Genomic DNA, 17,040 nt, shown 5'->3' on the forward strand with positions numbered 1-17,040 from the left:
TCGCTTGACCAAGGTCAGTTTTGTTTCTTGCACTAAAGCGGCCTATACAGTCAGGCTCCTGAGACGCAAGGCGTGATACCGCTAGACATATATTGAAATACATTTTGGCTGTCAATTTTGTTGCTTTTCCCCCGCATTTTATTTTCCTTCACCCTGTACATCGATCTGCGCACTTTTAAAAAAGAACTTGACATGCTCCTAGTCATTTCGAATGACATCTTCTCTCCTGATTTGTTGAAACTGGGCAGCGTATGCCTTTCTGTGACACTTTACATTTGTGTTAATTACTAGAGAAAATGTCTTTCCGTGTTAGCGCCGCGATGCAACTGTTGCTGTACGCGGTGTACAGACGTGGGCAAGGGCAGCGGGAAGGAGGGTGACATGGGGTTAGTATGCGTCCAGGGCCGACTTCAGGGCGAAGTGTGCCGACATTCGTCTGGAAAGTCTGTGGGAAAACCCATAGCCCCCACTATCATCATCATCATCATCAGAAAACGTCAGACAGCACAGCCGCTACGGGGATTCGAACCCGCGCCACCTCCCAGCCTCGGCGTGAAAGGCGATTATCCTAACCGCTACTCCACGCGAGCAGGTACAGAAAAATGTACGTCCAGGATAGCTGTGTCATCAGGCCTAAAATGTACACTCGCAAAATCCCGGCGTTCTGATTGCACACCAGTCAGTGTGACCTCACGCAGGATATACTTCTTAGTATAAGAAAAAAGAAACAAAATAAGAATATTCCAGCCAAGTGTGCAAATTGATTGCAGTGTATTCTCTACTCGAAATCATAAGTGAAAGTGGCCCATGCTTTCCAAGTAAAAACACTTAATAGGTGGTTAGGTATTTTAGTATTTATTTTGAGTCCGTGGACTTCCAAGACCGGCAATATCGCAATCTGGGATTTCGCAACAATGTTTCTCAGGGAACATTTCTTCCGGTTCCCTAGACCCTCTCCCCCTGACATAGTCACCGACATACACACTGTTCCCACGCAAAAGTTGTTTCTGTGTTGCCACACATATTCGAAGAAAACTGCCAAATACGCATTAAATAGCAAAGAAGAATGACTGGGACAATTTGTTTCTTGTGTCTCCGGATAGTGTCTTGAACACAAGTTGTCACAACCCAACTGTTGCTATGCAAATATTAAAGCTGTTACACTGTGCAACTTACAGTCCCCTTGACGGTAAGATGCTTTACATTACATTAATGACACCATCCATCATTTCTTTGTAGTTTTGTAGTAACTAGTAGTGGCACATCAAGACACATGTAGTTTATTGTATAGAGAATACAGATACTCAAACATAACATCCGAACTGTGGTCGATGTATATTATAACAACTAAAGCACTCAAGATCATGAGTTCAATTCTTTCTTCAATTCAGGATTACTCTGTTTAATGAACTTTGCAATGGCTATTATTATATCGTCATAAAAGATCTTGGCAATAACGTATTTGCAAAATCTGTATGCACACCAAACGCGTCTGTCTCGACAAGATTCTGTACATGCAATTAACCCCTTGCTCAAGCTATCACAATCTATGTTGCCAGGTGCAGCACAGTAAATTCTTTTTTTCCCGCGACTTCCAAACAAGAAAGCAGTTCGGATATACCTCAGACCAGATGACACTTAGTCTCTTTTGAAAGCTCAAGTAAGCTGAGCAATTGCTAACTAATGATGTCAGTACGGCATTCACTAATGGTAGTGGTAGTGTCATGTTCATGATTGTATGCCCTTCGTATTTGTCATAGTTTTGTGTGCAGATGACCTTGAAACAAAATGTCTCATTTGTAGCACGATTCATTCATGGCTTCCTCCATTCTTGAAGTCAAGCAGGAATCAGATGGTGTCTCTATTAGACAGCTGTGAAATCCTGAATTACAAATGGGCACAAAATACTTGTAGCCCATTCCACAATGAAGGGAATACTTGAAATGCAGCACAGAACCAGAGAAATACCTGAACTGTCCACCCACAAGCTTCTGCTTGTCTTCTGCAGTGCTCCTGCAGGCTGAGACTGTATGTATCGAGAGTATCTTGCATAAGTATGTATATAGAGAAAATTCGTTGTAAGCAAGAGCAGGAGCCCCCCCTTTTAATAGTTACTCAATTGTTATAGGGTACAAACTACTACCATACTGACCCCACAGTGAGGTGTAAACAACCTGTATACAAAGGAGTGCTGCATTGCTATAGTTGAAACGAACCATTCAACACGTAGCTAAATAATTTTAATTTGAGCCTGTGTCAAGGTTACCACATTGGTTACATCTTTGTTTAGTGGTCATACACAAGTATAATAATAAGAAAGGATATCAAAATTGAGTATCACAGCTGAATTGCACTGCCTCCATGTGATAACCCACGTCTGAATGCTGAACCAAAAACTGCAGAGCCCATCGCTATGCGACAGCTTGAGCAAAAATAAATAACAGAGTATAACGTTTGCTGTTAGCAGGCAGCAAGGTTGCTATCTGTGGCACACACATTGTGTGCAGTGTGGATTGCTTCAAATTTCTTATTCTGTTAGCATGGGAGTGAGATGCACAGTCCCCTAATTATGTACCACGAGGCTGACACCACATTCTTTCAGCATACTGAGGCAGGTCACTCGAGAACATACACAAAATTTTTCAAAGATTGTCATTCTATATGCATTAAAAAAGTACCGTAAATCACTTATTATTTACATGCCCCTAATTCTTGTGTGAATAAGAAAATTTTGTGATTGAAGGGCATGCAAAAATTCTGAGCAAAAATTTATACTTCCAAAACGACGATATAATCGTTAACTTTATTTTCACCCCCTGTTGCTAGTAAGCATTTCAGCTGTTTTACAGCACAAGCGTGCACAATACTACCTCAATTAAATATAGCAAGGGCCATAAAGCCCACAAGCCACAAACTAGTAGTAGCATCCAGATTTCACGTAATTCAGTGGCCGTGAATATGCACCCTGGGTCCAATTCACAAAAATTTTGTGTCGCAAAATTAAAAGGGTTTCACAGTAAGCGATAGCATTTAAATAGCAGTTAGCACGTAAAACTAGCTTTTGATTACTTTGTAACCATAAAATAAGTCTTCGTACTTTTTCTTACCAAATTTCTCTTACTTTCTCGAAGCCTATTTCTTGATGCTCAATTATGTACCTAGTTGCACAGACATATGCAGGAGCAATTGCTATTAATTCTCAGAGTGTATGCAAAGGAGGTCATGCAGGAAAGTAAATAGAAGTGATAAAATGAAAATATTCAGCTTCAACGTCTGTGCGAAGGTTTTCCATTTTAGAGTTTCAGACCAAGTGCGGGTCCAGGAGGTCCAGGACCTAAGTTTGGTGCTGGGTTTGTTGTGGAGGAGAGGGAGCACGGGGCAGAACTTATTTTCTGCTAAAAAGTTGCGATAAAGGTAGTTAACTTCAAAAAGAAAAAAAAAGCCTGCGAGGAGGAATGTAGTGTGCCACTTCCCTAAGTCTTGTTGATTTAATTATAGGAAACACGTCATTCACATCATCATAGAACATCACACGAAGCCTAAAAATAGCTAGTCAGTACAATGGTTTCACATTAATTAATATAATTTTATAAATTAGCTAAGCACAGGACTGACAAATTTCATGTATAAGCAGACTGGCAAATTCACCTGGACTGCTAGGTGGCTCAGTACGACTGGACACAGCCTTCCAGCCCAGCCCATATTTTTAGGCATCCAGAAGCAATGAAGCTACGCAAAAATATAAATAAATAAAGACAATCAAAAGGTTAAAAAGAAAAGGAAAGCAGAGCCATCCAGTAGCTGCGATATTGTTTCAAGTCACGCTGCCTTGCATAAAATTTGAGCAGTTACATTACTGCTTACAATTTACAGCAACAACATGCACAGTAGCCGGTGCTAGATATACACGGTACACTCGTAAAATTCACAGCCTCAAAATGCCTGAAGTGCAGGAATGCATTCTAAAAATAGAAAATTATATCCCCTAAGGCATCAAAAACTATATAGGAGAGCCATTGCATTTGATACACTTGCATGCTCAGGGCAGTGGTATTGAGACTTCTGCACCTGCACATTTCTAAGGACAATGTTTTTAATCTGGCAGGGTAGGCTGCAGGAAACTTGTATAAAAAAACACGAAAGTAATTTTCTGGAAGTTATATGGAATATTTTATGCAACACTACATGAGGAATATACTTCCAAAGAGCTTTAGAGAACATGTGTGAACATGTCATGTCATTTGTCATAAAGTACTTGTATCGAACTAGAACTCAAATTATAATCATGCTCGAGTGACATACATTACCTTACATTCATAGCAGCAGCACCACAGCTTCTCTCTAGCATCCAACCTACTACCACGACACTCAGTTTACAAAACAGTTCTCGACGCACATTCACAGGGTCACAATCTCTACAACTTTGTCATTTGCCGTTCGTAATCTGGCTTTCCTATGGGTGACAGCATCATAGCTTCCAGTGAAATATGATGAGGCACTCTAATTTCCTCTTTCAATATCATCTCAAAAGGGCGTGCGTTGGCACAGAGACCAAAAAACGGCTCCACCTTGACGTTTCGAAGGAAGTACGGGCAGTGGCTGAGATGGTTTGACATGTTGCTGTCATCCGAGAAACACCAGTCTTGAATTGGGGAGAAGGCAGTGCTGAAGTACCAGCGCTGTAGACGAAAACATGATTAGTAATTCGCGCATTAAAGTGCGCAGCACTTTTGCGAGCATCTACTTTTGCGAGCACCTGAACAGCTCCTTTTGCGATCGTAATTTTTAGGTATGGGCCAACCGAATCCGCGAATCCTAGGCAGGGATTCGAGATTCGGGAATCGAAATCCCAGTGCCCAACACGGCGAACCGAATCTTTCGAATCCACCAGCCACGTTTGTTTGTTTCTTTTTAAAATTGGCGCCTCCGGAGTCCGCCGAAAGCCTCATTTTGCTCTCATTGCTCTGGACTGAAAGAGTTCAGGCAGAAACTCTTACATTACAAGTTTAAAAGTAACATGGTTTTGCTTTTGATTGTTTCTTGGTTTTATGGAAAGAATGCAGGCTGGAGAGTTTATGTATTTCCAGTTGTCAACAACACATTAAATAAACTACAGCTAAGAAGAAGTAGTATATGGGTATGTTTTCTCCTGAAAGTGAACTATTATTTAATTTGTTTTTCATTAAACACATATCAAATCCTGCTTCAAAACACTTTTCAGTAAAAGCATTTTTCCTGTCTTTTTGAACTCATTTTTTTCAAGAAAGGATTCAAAAGATTCGAGATTCTTAAGATTCATGGATTCGCAGAACCTTCCTTGGATTCGGATTCGGATTCGTAAAATTCTGGGTTCGTCCCACCTATAGTAATTTCTACCATAGACTTTACGTCTTTCCGATAGTTTATGTGGCCGACATTATGAAATTTCATGTAACGTCTTGGTGTAAAGCCCAATTAAATTGATGCCATAATTTTTAAAATTATAAATTAAATTAATAATATTTGACACAATTTTTATCACTATTTTTTATATAGAAATCATGCCCTGACTGGCTGACGCTTAAGGAATTCTGTGTCAGGTTTTGGTGTTACTGTTTGGTGCAGGGATAAATTAAAATTGATGCAATACATTTGCTTTTAAACGGATAATTTCATTAGTACAACACTATAACTTAACTAACTATATTATTCCTAGCTAACTTATCTAAATTTATTTAGTTCATTGAATTAAAGGTCACAAAAGCAAATTCTACACCCAACACCTCATGGACCACTCCAACGTGGAAAGCCCCCAATTTTTTTTTCTATTCCAGCAACCATACGCACCCGGGGATCTTCCCACTACCCTCCACCTCCCCATTTGCCCCCTCAAAGATCTTGCAACACCGCCTTAAAATACCTGCCAAAAAGAGCCAGAAAAGCGGCGGATATAGACCTGTATCCGCTGCTTTTCTTCTCACATGGGACACCCACCCCCAACGTGAAAATCCCGGGAAAATCCCTGGCTACACCTACAGGGTTAGCCTAGCAAACGTTGCACATTTCAATCGCATCGTAAAAATAGAAGAAGGGGATTAGCATACCCCAAACTTTGAAGACTGATAGCTATGTGACGTTTTATTATTGATTTTTTATTAATTTTTTTAAAATTTTATTTTTATTGGAATTTTTTAAAGCACTATGATCGTTTAGAAGAAAAATTAAAACCAAGCAAAATCTAGCCCCATGCATTTTTGATGTCCTATCTCACGGAAACGCTGCCATTTTTTCTTGCGTCTGCTTCACATTCACATCACATCACACAGGCGGCGCTGCCTACAATGACGCAACATACCCATTCTGACATTATGCACTAATCCTCTTCTTCTGTATGTTGGCCCCACCTGGGTGTGGTGAAATGAAATTTAAGTGCGCACAGGGGAAAATGGCAGCTTTTGAGTTGATAGGCCATAGAAAATGCATAGAGAGCGAGATTTTGCTTGATTTTTAATTTTTCTTTTATGGGACCGTAATGCTCACAAAAAAGTCAAATGAAACTTCAGACAAATGGCTACAAGTCTGCAAAGTTTGGGGTTGGCTAAACCCAGTCTTCTATTTTTACGATGCAGTCGAAATGTGTAACGTCTGTTAGACTAACCGTAGAAGCTTCACACCATGATTGCAACCGTACAGCGAGGTACTACTCTTAGATACAAAGGGCAAAGTTCAATGAAGTGGAACATGGTACCGCGTTAAATCTCGTTTCAAATTTCTAACTAGAGAGTTGCTCCAGAACTTTACGAACATCATTCAGACATGCGGACCTACTGCAACCAAAAGTTGTAACGACAAGAAAAGTTCCGCTACAACGTTCCTGGATCTTCAGTTTCACCCTGTTTGGCAGATGTGAGGATTACCTTGTGAGAAACCTTCCAGCAGCCACCTTGCTTTTCCCAGTGCAAGACCACCATACCCCTTTCTTCGAGAAGGGAACGGCATATGTCCCGCATTGCTCTTGATACTAAGGCAAAGTTGCTTAGACTGAAGCCGTCTAGAAACCTTGCTATATGTTGCAGCACCTGCGAAACACAGCACAGGGTTACAGGAGTACAATGCTAGTGGGAAAGAAGACAGTGGTTACTGATGAGCGTTTCCGAAGACGACCAAGGTAATAATGAAAGGGTACTACTACATGATGACGACAAACTACAGCATGATAGGCACTAGGTGTGGCCATGCATAAGGCCCTCGGTTTTCCGCGATTCAGCGAAATGTCGCGGAATTCGGAATTACTTGCGGAATCCTTCGTTTGGCATAGAATTTCGAGGAATCCCTTACTTTTAGGGGTGTGCAGATATTCGAGTTCTCGAATCCGAATGAAATATTCGAATCACTCGAAGTATTCTATTCGCGAATTGAATACCCGATATTCGGGTTTCCGGATATTCGACTATGTGCTCGCCGAATACGAACGACGCCTCCCGAAAGTGGGCTGCACCTGACGCTCCCCTGCATAAGGCGAAGCCTGCTTTACGAAATTGTCCATGCTGCAGGACAAACACAGACAGATTGCAGTTTAGGTTAAGATAATGTTAGCCCCAGTTTATTGTGCATACTTCGCCTGGAAAAGGGGCAGCGTCCCTCCCGTGTGCAGTTTAGCAGTGGCAGTGGGGATTTTGATGTGATGTACGGGAGGTTGCCTTCAAAAAGCTAAGACTCTTAAATATAGCCTACAGCCCAGCAAAAAAAAATAATAATAAGAGTGTCCTAAATATGTAACTTCCCCAGGGCATGCATTGTAAACTCCTTCCTATAAAGTTCCTACAAACTATGTAGGTGCTGAACGATCTTTCAGTAGGTATAAAGCGATTGCAGGCGACAGAGTGCATCAGAGGAGAACACAAGATATCATGTATGTAATGTTGAGCCACAACAGCGCTTTGAATCTGTAATTTTATAAAATATTTTTTGTTCCTACGTTATCTACGAAAATAGAGTGTCTCGTGTTTCAAGCAGCTGTTGACTGCTCGCCCCGAAAAATCGTGGAATTTACAAGTCTATGCTGCGGAACTTTGAATTTGCTGCAGCAGAAAACCGAGGGCCTTAGCCTCTGCATGACAATTAAGAGAACTTTTACCACAAGCAAGTCTGCTGCTTGTCCATTATAAAGCATCGCTACTGCAACATATTCACAATATCATTATACTTCATGGTGTGGGTTTCAACACACTGGATCAGCCGATTTACTTCACTATTCAAAATAATTAAAATAAATAAATAAATAAATTCCCGTAACTTCATTATGTGCAGGTTGACAACATAGAGGTACGTTCTACTGTATTATTATTATTAAGAGAAGAACTGAAACGTGTAAACCGAACTTCATTACAACAACCATCGTGAAAGTGCTTCCTTGTTCGTTGGCAATCGGTAATGTAATGGTATCAGTAACGATAAAATAAAAAATAAAAAACAGTTGAGCACATTATTGAACTTTAGCACCCTTCATTGCAAAAAAGTTTGAATTCTTAGAGATAAGCGTAGCATGGTGGTAATGAAGGCCCCCTCTATGCTCGAAAACAACCCCCCTTTTTTTTCTTGTTCAATCAATTTCTTTGGTCATGCTACACTTGCATTACATGCATTATTACATTTGTGATGTTTATTTATTAAAAGCTAACATAATAGCACTGAGGCACAACCATCACATTTTTGCACTATGTTTGATACCAGAATCAAGTGCAGAGCAATAACCAAAAAGATACAAAACACAATGATGCACAAGTGTGCTGAATCACAACACCGTCATGCAAGTCCTAACACCAAAGGCACATTATGACAATTAGCACAATGACAAACAAGAAGATATAAAAAAACACTTAATGGCTATCTTACCTCAAATGGTAAATTGTTGAACGAAGCCGTTTTAGCGTGTTTCCTAGTTGCTTTGTCCTGGCTGATGCTGATTTGTTGATGTGTTGTTGCTTTCTCGGGTGACCCATACCTATGGCATAAGCATTATCCCATAATGTGTACACAAACAAGATAGGACTGCAAACATTAAGAATACCGAGTATATCCGCAGTGCGTATATCCGCTCATTCAGAATTCAGCTCATTCACTGCTTTTGCAGGGAAAAAATCTACTTGACAAAATCTTATGTGACAAATGCTTTTACTTCTCAGCACACAAACTGTTTGAGCTCGGAACGCATGGAATGTTTTCTCAGCGTCAAAACGTTGTGTGCATGCTGTGGCCATGCACGCGCGTCGAAGAATCGCCCGTGACCACCCGAAACGCATTCCTGCGAGCTACTCAAACACAACTCTGCATGGCGGCCATCATTCTGTCCTCTCCTCGAAAAAAACGTGCCCGGATGAGTGCGAATATCTGCAGACGACAGATTCCGGTGCACGCTATTCGCGCATGCTGGAAAACTTGTTTTTCCGAGGTTTTATTCCAATCCTCACTTCAACCTCCTCTTTCACTCTGTCCCTTCATCTTCCTCCTTACCCATAATTAGCCATAGTGTGCTCCCTTCCGGGGGCACACACAACCCTTCTGGGCCCGTTTGAGGTTTTACAGACAGCCAGGAAACAGGGCATTCTGAAACCAGTTGGGTATACAGACGACACCGGCCGGTTTGAACTGGCGACTGTCAGTAACATCTTCAAATACCATCCCAGGAGGGATGAACCTGTGGATCCCGGGCCCATGTAGGGGGCTAGCTATGGGTAAGGAGGAAGACGAAGAGACAGAGAGAAAGAGGAGGTTGAAGTGAGGATTGGAATAAAGCAGCGGAGCCTGCAAGGATCATTACAACACTCACCCCGAACGCACAGGTGTAGTGAAATAGTCGGAAAAACGCTTCACGCGTTTCGGCCTTTAAGAACATTATGAACTTATATTTGCAATGCCCTGCAAGCAGAATCCAATACCGACCCATTTGTGATCCTTAAATCGCTGCATGTTGGTGATGGAATCTGGAGTCCAAAGCTCTCTATGATGTCGTTGTGAACCAACACTGACCCTGGTGGAGATGGGTAAAGACGCCGCCGTGAAAACGTGCAGCCATACTGTGCCAGAGGACAACGCTGTTCCAGCCAGCCATTGAGGCCCCCATGAATTTCGCTGTGAACATTTTGGTAGTGCCAGGCGTACTCGTCACGACGGAAGACCTTGGGATGAGATGTTTGAGAGAGTGAGACACAGGTGTGCGCTGATAAACAATGGCGATAATTCAGAGTTTAATTTGCAACCATGACAGGTGTATTTATGGAGAAAGATTATCTTGGAAAAGTGACATCCATATGGTATCTAGAATACCACATCCTAAGGTATCACTACACATCTCATGTGTTTGTAAGCACACACTTAGACCCTCGTGTTTTTTGGGTCGTATGGTTCCCCCCCCCCCAAATCAGGGGAGGGGAGGAGCAAATCAGGTTCTATTCTGCGAGCTGTAATAGTATACCGTGTATTCATACAAGCGACATCTCCAAGGAATATTCCGGTGGAAGAATAAGAAAAAGGTGCTTACGGGGCGGACGTTTCGCCGCGTCTTACATTGAGCATTTGCACGGATATTGGGAATGGCGCACTACGTACATAGCAGACGACACCATTGACACTGTCGTCTGCTACGAAATATCTTCTGCTTCTGCTGGCATATTCTCTGGAATGTCGCTCTTGTGAATAGATGGATAGGGTAAAACTGAGTGATATCGGGTGGAAGAGCATATCTTTCTGTGGAAAATAAGTGAATAAAAAGAATGCTTCTCTGACTTCAGGTGGACAGAAGACACTGAGTGGCTGTACTGAGCGTTCTTAGGCCCTTGTGTTTTCATAACTTATGCATTTGAAAATCGCGGGGGCAAAAATTGGGTTTCACTTCAGAAGCTTAAAATAGGGTACAAATTGGGTGATTTCAGGTGGAAAAGCAGTTTTTCAGGTTGATAATTTTGAAAAAAAATGTTTCTTGCATTTCAGATGGACATCGAGGAATGTAGAAACCTTGTCAAGTGCGCAACACACAAGTGATAAAAAAATAAAAACACTGAAACTACTGTTTATTAATGTACAAGCTTTCTTGCTGTAGTCTGCATTTCGTCAGGTACAAAAGCGATAAAGAGCTGACATGTCTGTATAACATACGAAAACGTCACGTGAAAACAGAGAGGCCGGAACAACAACAAAAAAGGAATAGAGAGAAAAAAAAAAAAAGGAGATAGAGAAAAAAATCATGTACACTCTGGAACAGGTAATGAAACCACAAGTTCCCTAGTGGAAGTATGAGGAATACCAGCCAAGGTCTTGGCCAATCTTGACCTTGGCTGGTATTCCTTATACTTCCACTGGGGAACTTGTGGTTTCATTACCTGTTCCAGAGCGCATGTGCTTTTTCTCCCTCTCTCCTTTTTTTCTTTTTTGTTGTCCCCACCACTCTGCGTTCACGTAACCACTTCATATGTTACATAGAGATGTCAGCTCTTTATCACTTTTGTACCTGACGAAATGCAGACTACTGCAAGAAAGCTTGTACGTTAAGAAACGGTAGTTTCAGTATTTTTATCTTTTTATCATTTCACATGGACACAAGGTGGTGAGGACTTGTGCAGAATGCTCAGTGCGTAGCCTTCTCCAGTGTCGATATTGGTGGCTGAATCAGCATTTAGGCATGTTTTTTTCTGTTTATTTTTCTTACTTGGTCCCACCCTTAGTTACAATGATGCAAATTGGTGGGAAAAAAATGGATTTTACTAGGTTTGACCCTAGACTCTACACATACTGTAGAGTTATTCTGCACGACACATGACACAACACAATACAACATACTATAACACATTCTCGTAGTAGTGCGAAAAACTATGGACTGCATGGAAATATCATTCAACACTCTCAGTGAATAATGATAAAAACTCCTGCAACATTTCCAAGTTCTCAGAATGTTTGTGTAGCATTAATTTTCAGAATGCATCTTACCTGGCCACATGGAAAGGTGTACATGGACTCTGGTTTAGACTGGTACCATGCGATGCACTCAAGGTTGAGATCGAGCTTGAGAGGTGAGTATTTAGCGGGCGCTCCTTTTGCTCCACAGTTAGAGTCACTTCCACTGGTCTTGAGATCAATGCTGTACAGGCTCTTACTGTCTAAAGCTTTGACTCCGTTGAGATGAATGGCACCTTCGGGACCACTTCCATTGTGGCACATTGTTCCCGAAGATGGTAGAGGATCATAGCACGAGCGACCATTCTGCCGAAGCATACCAAACGGACACTAAGTCAGCAACAACATGCATCCTGGCTTCATTGTAAGACGTTGCAAGTTAAATTCGTGGGTGAACAAGAGCTGTTTTCAATAGGGCTACACTCCGTGAAGTAGTGCAGGCCATGCAAGTTGCCGCACTTGATTCATTGGAGATGTAGCCTTTGCACTGCACTTGACCATTTGATTGTGAAAAGTGCCACGGGAATACAACACAAGTTCACGAAAACGTAGAGATGCAAAATTTCCGGTAATTTTGACTCGCTGAAATGAAAGAGCAGCTTTCTCGTATTTTCATGTGAGGAACCGAAAAAGTATGGAGATAAGCTAACTGTTCATTGTTCAGTGACTAAGATTAATAAGAGTATGATCGTTACCCATGTAAATAAAAAGTGGAATACCTCTTATTTGGTCTAACTCAAAAATGCAAAATATAGGGCACAACAGATAAACTCACATAAAAAATGTATGTGTAATAGTTGACTCCAAGGCTAAACAGGAAATTTTAGCCTCAATTACACATTACATTTTGCCAGAACTTCATAATTTTTATTTTCGGGATTGGAAATTTTCGGTAATTTTTCCTGTGCCAAGAAAACATGAGTAAAAGAAGAAAACAAAGTGCCTGTACCAAGAAAACAAATGGGAAAAAACAACTTCCGTTCGCGACCAATGGAAACGCATGGGACGCGCACTAATGTTGCCACATTCGATGACCACAAGCGTTTGCTGGAATGTTTTGTTTTCATTTTTTATTGCGTGTTAGCGCCACGAAGCAACTAGTTTGCTGGAATGTGTTGGATGATCTCGTTTCCTACAGTTTCCGTGTTCACTCATTCCAGATATCGTTGAAATGTATAAGTAAATTTAGTGTGGTGGGTATTGCCCCAAAAATTTGCGTGAGCTACTCATATGCAACTTGCTCTGTCCACACTCCTCGAAAAATGTGCCCAGACGTGCCCAAATATCTGCGGTAGACAGATTCGGCATACACTCTTTGCGCGCATTGGAAAACTGGGTTTTCCCAGACCACATGCACGCAGAGCGCACGAATGTCGTGAAATAGTCGGAAAAACGCTCCACGTGCTTCAGCCTTTAAGAGCATTATGCCCTGCAAGCAGAATCCAATACCAAACCATTTCTGATCCTTAAATCACTGCATGTTTGTGATGGAATGTGGAGGCCAAAGCCGATATGCAATGCAAAGAAAACCAGCGGGAAAAAAACACCTTTTGCCAATTTTTTAGCTTTTTCTCAGAGGCCGCACATCTCTCGATTAGGGTCTAGTGCACTGCACCATCAGTGTTGCACTTAGTTTGCACTCCCTTACACTGCCCAGTGTACTTTATGATGAATTGAAGACAGCTAGGGTAATACAAGGTAGGAAAAGTACAATGCAAGAGACAAAACAGAAAAAGCACGTACCAAGGCGCTGGGAGTGTCGGACGACCCAGCCCCGTTCACGGTGTAGCATCCGTTCCGTGAAGGCGCATGGCCCGTGATGACGGTTATTGCAGCTGCCAGGGATTCTGTAGCATGGCGACTCGCACGATAGAGTTCGCTACAAACACTCCTCTGCAGTCCCGGAGGCACTTTCTTGGTTTCCCATGGGGTGTCATAGTTGTCGAATGAAAACACATCCATTGTGATGCAGCCGTCCTCGCTGGTGTTCCTGACATGCTGGAAGCCCAGTGACATCGTATCAGTGAAATTATGTACGGGTGTTCGTCAATTATCTTCGAAAGCCTCCCAACGGGCAAGGAAGCACTTTTTAAAAGGTCTGTTACTGAGACGGTAGGCAAATGACGTACAAGTCAGTACAAGGCACGGTGGTTAAAGGGAAGATTTTTTTCCCTGACATCGTTGAAATAAATGTGTCTAGCAGGAGCATTTGACTCCAAACGACTCTCCTGCGAGCCCTTTCACTCAGTATTGACATATCCCCAGATTTCTTCAAACGTTGCTGCGACAGTTGGCAATGGACTCGCAACTTCTGGGAGGAGCAACTGGAGTGTCCCCTCATTGGCTCGCGAGACCTTACTGTGATGTGTCAGCCTCCTCTCCCATGCCCCTTTCTCCTCGCACGTTCTATTCCCTGCTAGAGCGCTGCACAGGCCTGAACTTACATCTCCGACCCGGCCCGTACCCAAAGCCACGGCCATAATAGCAGTGATGGCCAGTAGTTAACTACATGTAGTTAAACTACTAGTTAAACTACCTGATTGTAGTTAAAAAGTAGTTATCATCATTATACTACTTGCAGAAATGCAGTATGCAAGTACTAGTTAAACTACTATTTTAAGTAGTTGATTACAGTAGTTAGGTTACTGCAGGCGCCAACTACTTCCGATTTTGCCGCAAGCTTTACGGCACGATTGTGCTTCCGACTTTTACCTTGAGCTACTTGTTTGATGAGAATGGAGGTGCAGAGCAAGTGTGCTGTGCATGTGTACTAAGTCTTCACTTTCATCACTGCTTGTGATTCATATTTAGGAAATCTTATCGCCAATTTCGAGCAAGACATGACACGAACCCCATTGGTAGATGGCTGATGTGCAGTCTCAGTCCCGTTCTGAGAAGTAAGCTGGGCCAAGTTGAGCGCTCGCTGGTCCCGTAAGGCAAGAGCCACGTCCAGCTGCGAAGCAGAACCACAAGGAGAGGGTGCTTGGGATGGCCAGCGATTCCATTCCATCGTGCAGTGAACGACACTTGCTGGGCAATGTCGTAGGTGCTTGCCCATCTGGCCACGTAAGAGCCACACTGGACAGCCGCTCACATAGTTGATGCATGGCACCTGCATGGACACACACCAAAAAACAGTCGGAACGTCCCAGAAAATACAGTAACAGAACGTCCTACTGCTATAGTGGTACGCTGACAATCTGTTCAAGACTGTTCATGCTTCCCTGTACATTTGCCACCTCGGTGACCCCAAGGTTGCCAGGAACATAAATGTAGTGTGCGGAGGGTTGAGCGATGTAACAAGGATTAGGTGTGGGCAGCGGCATACTCGGGGTGGGGACAACTCCATGAAACAATGAACAAAACATACAGCTCTGCACGCATCCATACAACTATATGCTAACTTGCTGCAAACAACACACTGTGGGTTCTTTTTCCTGAAGTATCCATACTTAATGTACTCTTCGCAGTGAAAGTTTCTAATCCCACATAGAGCGGCACACCAAGTTTCAATATACGTTGTACGATAGTTTTTACGTTTTGTTGGACAACGTGCAAGCGGAGAAACAGAGAAAGGGAAAAGCATTCTTCTCCCACCACTTCTTATCAAATTGCAGACTCTTTTCAGATTTCACGGTCACAGGTCGGAGTTCATGTGGATGACCGCAGTTCTGAGCTTCCCAGGCGCAACTGTGCTCGTGGTGACGTACGTATGGAGACATATCGTATGGTTACCGTTATGCATATTTTGTAACACTGGGTAATTGCTTTTGTACGATAGTCTGCTTTTCCGTGTGAGGCATATGCTCCTGCGCCGTACCACTTCCCACCCTACGTCAGTGAGCTACAACGTAATGTGTTTCTCACCTTAACGTTTGAGCACAGCACGAGGTGTTCTTTGAGCTTGCACATGTGAAAACGGGCACCACAGTCGAATTCACAGGACACGATGCGGCACCCTCTGTCTTTCTGTGGCCGAGTGCTACATTTGAGTACTTTTATGCAAGTCATGCAATGTTTGTGGATGTCACCGTCGTCAGCTAGTCCTCGCTGCTCCATCCCCATGCTGAGATTGACATGAAGCAGAAAGAAAGCACTTAGCAAGGTGTACAGGTGTGATACAAAAATGCTGCTGAGGCACATTTTAAAGTACGTGAAAAGCAAGTACATTATATGGACTTACGAGAACTGTACACATACGAAAAATGTATGATACCTCGCAATATCAGTCGAATAATGCGGAATAAATGTGATAATAAACAGTAACAAAACTGCAATCACGAGACATCCTTTTGTGTGCTTGTACCGGCGCGCTGTCAACATAAAAAAAGAAATATGAAATAAAATAAAGATATGGTAAAACAAAGACAATGGGAAAAAGATCGTTCATACTCTGCTATATTAGGTCAGAATTTACAAGTGATGCGCTAGCACTACTAGTAACGCGCAGGATCTCCAACGACGAAGAACGCCGCGGTTGCAATAAATGTTCAAACGTAATTTGTAGAACTATGCGCGCACACATTTGCGTAGGTGTTACCCACTGGATAAGTTAACCAAGTGCACCGCATTTCAATACCACTGGAATTCAGCTACTGTCTCATTAGCATACTACTCTCGCTGAAGTTCAAGGCTGAACGCTAACAAGTCATTCAACTTCGACATGACGGCAGGGTATAGCTCGAGGCAACCAAATTATCGTCGCCTGCGAAAGAACCATATTGAACGTCTCGTAAGCATTGTAGACGCACCGATTTCCTGTTGTAACGTGAACCCTTACCGCCTCTACACAAGAAAAAATATATCAAACGAACACAAACGTCGCACGGTCGCAAGGCGCTCGGTTTAGGACAATGGACTCAGCACGTAATTGGAAACATTACCTGATTGCAACTTATGCCTGGCTTCGCGCTGTTAGGTGGGTTCAGATCCACTTTAAACGTCCCGTCAAACTGCAATGTAAATGCGTGAGAATTCCAAGGATTGACATCCGCTTGTTGTTGTACGGTGAACAGCTGGAAATGTCAGCTCATTGTTGCCGGACCAGTCGAGCTCGGCTCGGCTGCCCCAGTCACCCCTCTCTCCACGCCTCTCAGAAACGTCACTGCAGCC

At 42.6% G+C, this 17,040-nt stretch overlaps 1 protein-coding gene across 3 annotated transcripts; it reads right to left on the reverse strand.

Annotated features, from left to right (window-relative positions):
- Nucleotides 1–1,264: 1,264 nt before the first annotated feature.
- Nucleotides 1,265–16,996, reverse strand: LOC135391135 (F-box only protein 30-like). Of its 3 annotated transcripts, none has more exons than XM_064621239.1 (9): nucleotides 16,812–16,996; nucleotides 15,796–15,994; nucleotides 14,780–15,040; nucleotides 13,672–13,926; nucleotides 11,962–12,234; nucleotides 9,922–10,157; nucleotides 8,875–8,983; nucleotides 6,897–7,058; nucleotides 1,265–4,679 (listed from the first exon to the last, which is right to left on the reverse strand). In XM_064621239.1, the coding sequence occupies exons 2-9, from the start codon at nucleotides 15,991–15,993 to the stop codon at nucleotides 4,416–4,418; spliced, it is 1,758 nt and encodes a 585-aa protein (XP_064477309.1). In that variant the 5' UTR covers nucleotide 15,994; nucleotides 16,812–16,996; the 3' UTR covers nucleotides 1,265–4,415. The 3 variants fall into 3 exon arrangements, with proteins under 3 accessions (XP_064477309.1, XP_064477311.1, XP_064477310.1); XM_064621241.1 differs by lacking the exon at nucleotides 16,812–16,996 and adding an exon at nucleotides 16,680–16,702; XM_064621240.1 differs by lacking the exon at nucleotides 16,812–16,996 and adding an exon at nucleotides 16,112–16,241.
- Nucleotides 16,997–17,040: the final 44 nt, after the last annotated feature.

The sequence above is a fragment of the Ornithodoros turicata genome, chromosome 4, assembly GCF_037126465.1.
Source record: "Ornithodoros turicata isolate Travis chromosome 4, ASM3712646v1, whole genome shotgun sequence".
NCBI classification, from domain to species: domain Eukaryota; kingdom Metazoa; phylum Arthropoda; class Arachnida; order Ixodida; family Argasidae; genus Ornithodoros; species Ornithodoros turicata.